General features: G+C 31.5%; 1 protein-coding gene across 1 annotated transcript; it reads left to right on the forward strand.

Moving 5' to 3' along the window:
- Positions 1–513: 513 nt before the first annotated feature.
- LOC115885798 (perlucin-like protein) lies at positions 514–8,714 on the forward strand. The gene is made up of 4 exons (XM_030904822.1): positions 514–719; positions 2,051–2,127; positions 2,184–2,301; positions 8,420–8,714. The coding sequence occupies exons 1-4, from the start codon at positions 677–679 to the stop codon at positions 8,671–8,673; spliced, it is 492 nt and encodes a 163-aa protein (XP_030760682.1). The 5' UTR covers positions 514–676; the 3' UTR covers positions 8,674–8,714.
- Positions 8,715–9,113: the final 399 nt, after the last annotated feature.

The following is a 9,113-nucleotide window of genomic DNA, read 5'->3' on the forward strand; positions in this document are numbered from 1 at the left end:
ATCGTATTTTAGATGATGCCTAGTGGTGCGACTTCGGCAACCGGTTTCCTGAATCGTACCATATTTAGATGGTTTTAAAAACTGATATTTATATTGAAATATTGTCAATAAAAATCTGAAAAAAGTATATAAGACGAAATGTGGAAAAGATCAACATAAATCTTCGTAATAATCAACCACCCAGCCCGAAAAATTTGTTAGTTTTTCAAGGTTTAGTCTTATACTCCCCCCCCCCCTCCTATTTGTGATGTATATTCTTTCTCTTGCTCTTGTTATAACAAAATTAATAATATCAAACAAAAATATTTTATAGAAATTAATGTGATTTAATTCAGAGAAAGGTTAACATTTAATTTGTCAATCTAAGTGTAATTTCCTGATCATCAGGAATTCAGAAATGGGAAAAACCATGAGAATGTGAAGCGACCGACCTCTCTGCTTCAAGTATCAATATCATTGGAATTTCTCGATCTATTTAATATTCTTATTAAACGGCTTTGTTGTTTATTAATGGCATCAAGAATATATACAAAGATCTGAAAAACCCACTGAACGTGCGAAGCTCTGAACCAAAGCCAGGCCACAGTTGCATTTGTCGTCTGTCTGCCGCAATGTGTGACAAATATTGTTTTGTTTTGGCTTATCTGTGGTGAAAACTTTTAGCGCCTAACTAAATATGTTTTACAACAAAATATTTGTTTTAGCAGTTTATTATTTCGGTGAGTAGTGATACACATTATTGTGCATTATAAACTTTTATAATCTAAAATGGCATAGGCGTTATTAATATTATACTAAATTAATAAAAAAATCAGTTTAAAATTCAAAATTTTTTTCGGGGTTAATATTATTAAAAAAATATTTTTTTTATATTCAATTTATTAGAAGATGATTAAATAACATGATAAATTGATCTGTTTAATATGCACTTTTATAAACGCGTTTAAATTCCTTATAATGTATGTACAAGTTGTTTCAAAAATCATTGTGCCATCTCTTGTGGGGAGATTTGTTACATAAAAATAAGATTTAATTTTTATATCAACATAAAACAAAAAACAATCTACAAACTGTTGTAACCCTGTAACCCTACCTTTTATTATTTATTACATTTACATCTTTAATTTGTATACAATAATTAATTATTTTTAACATCAAACTTTAATACTTTATATCATGTTCATTTTATTTATTTTGATTATTTTAGATTATAATTAGATATAACATAAGTTAGCTAACCATACATATTTTTTATGTCCAAAATCTATATTCATTTCATCTTCGTTCTAGTATGTTAATTAATTATGTAAAACTTTTTCTGTTTTTGAGATTTCATATCACTTACACCTTATCAAATCTCTCATTAAGGGGGAAGGTGTTGTATCCCTGCCTAGATTAGATTATAATTTGTTATAATTTTTACACAATTTTGATAACGAGAAAAATAAAAGACAGTGGGACCGGCGCCGTCGCCGTCGATAGCCATGGTGAATATGTCGACTTTTTTTAGCATATTTAGCATTATTAGCATTTAAATTTCATTCGAATCGCTAAAAGTACTTGAAATAACATTATAATAAGTGATAAGTAAATTATTTTTTCGTGAGGATTTTCCCCACAAGAGATGGTACGCACATGTTGTTTGAAACACCCTGTATAATTTTGAAAAGATTGTGTTCAAAATAGTAAGTTTAGAAAAATGTCTACAACGTTGTGTTGGTTCATTTCTTGAATATAGCCTGGGAATTTCGTATTAAAAGGGAAATCTAAAAAGTAAAATATTTATATTTTGCTTGTAAAATACCAAAAGTCGGTTTATAAATTTTTGTATAATAAATAATAAATTTTACATTTTTATATAGATATTTAAATGTAATGTAGGTGATCGTTTTTCTACTCCTTTTAAAATCAATATAAATAAAATTGTATAATTTTAACAGTTTAGATGAAACGAACCTTATACAAATAAGATGCTTGATTATTTAGGCAGTTGGTATAACATTTTTAGTTGTGTTTTGTCTATTTATTTAATTAATTATCAATTTTGCAGCTGCTGTCAACTCCTTGATATTTGAAAATAATAATTCCAGTAGTTTGAATATTAAATATCACGTATCCAGTGATGAGGTAAGTCTAATTTTGAAGTATTCCATTGCATTAGTAACTTTCTTCTGTAATTATAGCAAAATTGGTTTCAAGCTCTAATAAGGTGCCATAATGCCGGTATGGAACTGGCAAGTATAAGGTCGAAAACGGACTACGACAATTTAGATAAATATCTGAAAGAAAATGGATTTAAAGGTGAGTAAGAATAAACTATAACATATTGGCAATAGATAGTCTTCGGTCGGTATCTATGGTCGGTATCTACATGTGTAGGGATGAATGTTATTTGATTGAGTGTTATTTACTTAATAATTTTATACTTGATAATATTAATTTGAGGCGTCAAGTTGCAAAACCCGCCTTATCCATTATTAGCCGACAATACCAACAAAAAAGCAAAAAAAGTTTTTTTAATTTCACTCAAAATGAGTTATTTGGGTCATAAATGACCTAAATACAAAATATTTGTATGGTGTCTGTCTGTCTGTCAGTCTGTCAGTCTGTCCGTCTGTCCGTCTGTCCGTCTGTCCGTCTGTCCGTCTGTCCGTCTGTCCGTCTGTCCGTCTGTCCGTCTGTCCGTCTGTCCGTCTGTCCGTCTGTCCGTCTGTCCGTCTGTCCGTCTGTCCGTCTGTCCGTCTGTCCGTCTGTCCGTCTGTCCGTCTGTCCGTCTGTCCGTCTGTCCGTCTGTCCGTCTGTCCGTCTGTCCGTCTGTCCGTCTGTCCGTCTGTCCGTCTGTCCGTCTGTCCGTCTGTCCGTCTGTCCGTCTGTCCGTCTGTCCGTCTGTCCGTCTGTCCGTCTGTCCGTCTGTCCGTCTGTCCGTCTGTCCGTCTGTCCGTCTGTCCGTCTGTCCGTCTGTCCGTCTGTCCGTCTGTCTAACACGATAACTCAAAAACCTAACCTAACCAAATTTGGCACAAAAATACTGTGGCACCTGAGAATCTGGCCATTAGTTTTTGGTGGGGGTGGGGCGTTGGTAAGGGGGTATGGGAGGGGATTAAAAATTTTAAAAAATCGTAACTCCAAAATTACGGTAGCTAGCGAAACGCGGTTTTCAATTTAAGATTAGGAATAATATTTGCAACAAAATTTGTAATAACATCAAAATCAGTCAAAGTAGCAGTTTTTGAGATAAAAAAAAAGTGGAAAAGTTCCTTTACTTTGAAACTAAAAGAACTGCCTGTCAACTTTTTATTAACATATTTTAGTATGGGCGGCTATACGTGCCTGCCGGCGCCAATTTTTTTTTAAGTGGCATAATGACATAATATATTGATACTGGATCCTGAAATCTACATAAACATAGTCTCAAAATGCAGTAACAGTCGCCTATTCCTATATAAAATTCACTACAAATTACGTTACTGCAGCAAAATCCGTCTTATACACTTATATTTGCTTTGTATTGCTTTCTAATTGGGTTGCTTTGGTTTGGTTTGTTTTGGTTTGGTTTGTTGGCTGGCTTCTGTTTATTTTTGGTTTTTTCTTCAGTATGGCATTGATATCTAAAATACAGTATCTCCTAGGTTAAGTTCATACCTACACAAGATAGGTGTTTGGAATGTAAAGCAGGAACATATTTTCATGATTTCAGGTATTCTAAAGTTAACACTATTTTATGAAAATTGCGAATTTCCTCAGAAAGTCGTTTGTGTGTTTTGTTTATGTTTGGAAAAGTGTTCAGAAAGTAATGCAGGAACATGTTTTCATTTAACTGATTTCAGTTATTCTATATAGTCGGAAAAAAGAGAATGATAGATTTCCGCAGAGAATTTTTTTTTGCTTTTTTGTTTGGGGAGGCTTCTATATTTCCTCCTTCTACACAAAACTACTAAAGTTATGCGTTGACAGGCAATTTTCAGTCGGTTGACTATTTAGTTGCAGATTTGTGACCAATATATTCTTATAGAGTCGCGCTCACATGCAATCAAATAGTCAGCATAATCTATGCGCTGACATATCGTTGGCTTTATAACGAAAAGGCGTATCTCGATTTTTACTACTTTTCAGGAGAGCAATTTAAAGAAAATTGCTTAGTTACTTAATAACCAATAAATGTAAAGTCTTTAATTTATTGAGGAGAAATTAAATTCTAATAAATAATTTATTTTTGTTGTTTAGTAAAGATAGACCTATTTATTTTAATATAATACATTTATTATCGACCGAATAGTATACATACGCCTATGTAAAATAAATTTAAAAATGAGGATAAAGTGATACATACAAGAAAAAAATAGAAATCACCAAAAAATCAGAAACAAATATTTTTAAATACTTTTATTGGGGTGTTGAATTAAATCAACTGAAAACAAAGACAGTGTTCATTCTAGAAGCAAAAACAACAATATATGAAAATACTCTCTAGCTTATTTTAATAATATTGTTTTTATACGAAAATAATTTTTTAAGCATTAATATATTTTTAGTAATTATTTAGTTAGTTGAGGCAATTATTTAAAATAAAACCTCTTCTGATGATATATTGACATTAATGATTTAATGATATTTTCGTAATATTATAGGTTTTGACCCCGAGTTTAGTTTAGATTGTGATGTTGAAAAAATTAGTTATCGTTTTAGATTTACTGTTCTATAACATTCAGGAATTACCGGTAACATCTTTTTGGGCATAAATAATTCGCCTGTTTTTTATTGCATGAGCAATACAACAGATCTAGTAAAATTGCCTGAAAACAATTCACCGAAGTAGAATTACGCGAAAACAATTGATCGAAAAGAAAATTAACCAAAAAGATACTTGCCCGTACAGAAAAATTGTCGAATTTCAGTTGGCCAATTAATAAAACCCCAAACTAAACAAAAATTACACATGTTTCTTCATCCGTGCCTTTTTGATACAAATAACTGTGAAGTACGTAACAATTTCTGTTTCCCTGTTCACTGATTGGAAATTCGACTTCCATTCTACATATTTAAAAACTGGAGATAAACTGGATGATGATAGGCACAATAAAAACAATTTTCTAGAAATTGGCAGGGTTGGCAATGACAATGGCCTGACAATGATAATGAGCTGGCAATTAAAATGGACAATTATTGTGTTTTTTCGGAAAACCTTCTGGTTCGCTAAAATGTTCTTAGGGAAACTATGATTTCGGGCAATTTTCCATTAGAACAGTCTTCGTTTCGGTAATTTGCTTTCGGTCAATTTTTCTTCGGCCATTTGTCTACGGACAATTTTCTGGATACGCAATATAGCTATGTGCAAAGTCTAACTCGTTATAAGCATAGTTTGTTGCAAAAATCCATAGACTTATTTCTTTCAAGTGTGTTGAATCAGCCACACTGTAAAAGAGCTGCTGCCTTTAGAAAAGAAAGCAACTACCTTACTTTTGTTTTGTCCCAGGCAGCCATCAGAAAATAATAGGCAGAATGTGTCATTTTCTCCCGCACGCATTCTCATAACTTAAAATAAAGGACCTACCTCAAATTCCATATTTCTTGTAGTATAAAAATTAGTATAACAACTGATATAACAAAGAGCCCTATCTCAACATACGTTTCTTCGTCAGAACAAAGAATTCTAGTATTTGAGATGAGGCAAATTTTTAAATGAATATAAAATGAAAAAGGTATAATATCGAGATGCTCAAATTCTCTATGTTTAAAAATGACCCAATGGGCATATCATGACGTTGATATTTCAAAATCGCCAAAAATCGGCTTACGCCTTTTCGTCATAAAGCCGAATTGATTACAAATTTGCAACTAAACAATCAGCCGACTAAAAATTCTCTGTCAGCGCAGGGGCTTAACGGAAACGTATTATTAAAAATCATTCAAAAATATCACATGCTTTTAAATTCTTTAAATGATTTCCCTTTAACGGAAGATATTAAAATTATTTTTATAACTAGAGAAAACGTAAACCTTAATAAACAAATTATATAACTAATAGACACAAAATTTATGTTGAAATCTAAAAATAAAATTAACTACTATAAATTGTAATTTGTTTCACATTAGTTAAGCTAATACATAATATGAGATCTGATATTGAACAAGGTTGATATGAAACATTAGTTAAATGGGTATGCTTCCTCGAAACCAGTTAAAATTATGTTGTATTTTAATAATAAATATTGTGCTTTAAATAGGTAATACTAATAGTCTTTATTGTACTCATAATAGAAATTTAATGCGAACATACAATTTCCGATGCCAGAAAATTGTCTACCTAGGTATATATTCATTTAACAATTAAAGAGATAAATAAATTAGAATTCCATATTACGACTATATTTGTAGCCAAAAAATGGTGGTATGATTTGCTACACTCTGTACTCTGTATCAATTTAAAAGAATGTAATGGTTTTTCATGAAATTTTTTAAAAATATATTATTTAGCGTTAAATTGTACAGGGTGTTTCAAAAAACATGTGCCATCTCTCGTGGGGAGATTCCTCACGTAAAAATAAGATTTATTTATGAACACATAGGTCCGATTCTGCTTTGTTTCGTAGTTACAGGGTGTTAAAGTCTTATTATATTTTTGATTTATTGTAATTTTCTTTCAAGTACTTTTAGTGTTTCGAATGAAATTTTGATGGTATTTTAAATCTAAAAATGTGTCAACATATTCACCAGGGACGTGCATATGGGTTATCAGTGGAATATTTTTTCTAAAAAAAGCTTGTACGCCACTGACTTTTTTTTTGTTAGTAAAATAGTGTAAGCAGTTTAATGCCGATTAAAAGTTGTCTCTTGATATTTTATCGATTTCGGCCTCCTTGATGAGATAAACGCAATTTTATTAATTTGTCTTGCCAAGTCTAATAGCAACCTTTAAAAGAAATGAATATCATCAACTTGCGAAAGTTTTAAATAAATTCTATAAAAATGGGTATGGAAATGCATAGTTTTAGAGTTACAGGATGTTAAAACTTCTTAAAATTATTTTTTTTGTAATTATCTTAAATACCATTATTTTTTAATTAGAAATTGCTGTATGTTGGATTAATAGTAATAATAACTAAGTGGGAATAATAACTAAAGTGGGATATAATAATAACTAAGTGGGAAAGATCATACACCAAGAACTAGCATTAAAGTATAAACTCATTGAGCATAAAGTTAACTATTATCAGTACGAACCTGCTACAATCCTTGAAAACAATGAATATGAAATGTACTGGGACAGAACTATAATAACAGATAAAAGACTAGAACACAATAGACCAGACATAGTAGTGAAGAAGAAAAAAGAAAATGAAGTGTTGCTCATAGATTTTGCGGTGACAAACAACAATAACCTAACACAAACATACAGAGAGAAGATTACCAAATATATTGATTTATGTTTTGAAATTAAGGATATGTGGAAATACGATCGAGTCCGGGTCATCCCATTAGTACTATCGAATATGGGTGTAATACCAAAAACACTAACTGAATCGCTGAAGGCAATAGACTTAGAACCATACCACTACCAACTTATGCAAAAATCTGTAATCCTTAACACCTGCTATACAGCAAGGCGATTTCTATACATGTAACTTAACCGGGAACGTTTCTAAGGCAGAAAAGTTATCACCATCATGGTTGAGAGGAGTCACTCCTCCAACCACGAGAAACCGACGGATGTAGTTGGGATAAAACGACATTATAACTAATAGTAATAATATTTAATAATAAATTAGATAAAATATATAATTTATTAATTTAATTTTTATTTTAATTTTATTAATTGTGATTAATAAAATTGCGTTTATCTCATCAAGAAGGCCGAATTTGACAAAATATCAAGGGACAAATATACATTGATAACCCATATGCACGTCCCTGATGAATTTTTGACCCTTCATTTGCATTAAAATATGTAAGACTTATAGTAACTCTTTTTTATTCAAAAGACCAAAGGTACCTGGAAGAAAATTACAATAAATCGATAGAAAAATAAAGAAAGACTTTAACATCCTGTAGCTACGGAACAAAGCAGAATAGGACCTATGTTGATCTGAAAAATAAGTCTTATTTTTACATTAAGAATTTTTCCACGAGAGATGGCACATGTTTTTTGAAACACCCTGTATAATAAATTGTAATATTTTCAGCAAGAGTCTTGCTTTTATATTTTTTTCCGCTAGTTCTGATAAGGAAGTAAACGGGTAAATACCGGTAAACCCATGTGTTTGAATTTACGGATTACTGGTAAATTAAAAAGTCGGAAAATTTGCAATCCCTAGTCATGGTTCTTCATTCTTTTTATTTTAACATAGTACATTTCGATCTTCAACAGTTTTCAAGCACAATATAATTTAAGCTTTTATCAAACTTTATGTTTATCTTACAGGAGGATACTGGCTGTCAGCAACAAATTTGGGCAACGGAAATTACTACTGGGCGTCATCTGGATCTGCGGTTATATATTCAAACTGGTTGCCTAATCAGCCGGATAATGCTAAATTAGCTGAGAACAAGTACAAGGGTGAGAATTGTATCCAATGGGGCATTTACAATTCAAATCCGGAGCCATCCGGTTGGAACGATATGCACTGTAATTACAAAATAAGATATATTTGTCAGGAAACTGACGTTTGTGAATAAAGTTTATATCGGAGTGTGTTGTAATAACGCTCAAAATGTAATCTTAATTTTACTAGTTTCTAGGATAGGATTTCTAGATTTCTTGGAACAAACCTTTGGAACTGCGGGAACTATACTGCCGTGTTAACAAAAAAACCTTTATCTCAAAAGTTAAGTTTTTTTATTGTTATTACTTCTAAATAAGGGTACTCATATACAGGGTCCGGACTGTATTCCCGAAATTTTGGCAGTATATCCTGCAGATAAAAATAAGCAAAAAAGTTCGTAGAAATGTATGTCCTAAGATGCTTAGTTTCGGAGATACGGGGTGTAGAAGTTTAATTTTTATTTCGATTTTTTCCAAATAATCTGAAGCAACGTCAATATTTAGGTGAAAATTGGTATCTGGGAGTTTTTTGACCTGAGAAATTTGATTTTGATGTCAATATGACTCCTATTTG

The sequence above is a fragment of the Sitophilus oryzae genome, unplaced genomic scaffold, assembly GCF_002938485.1.
Source record: "Sitophilus oryzae breed Bouriz unplaced genomic scaffold, Soryzae_2.0 scaffold_41_pilon_pilon, whole genome shotgun sequence".
Classification (NCBI taxonomy): Eukaryota; Metazoa; Arthropoda; class Insecta; order Coleoptera; family Curculionidae; genus Sitophilus; species Sitophilus oryzae.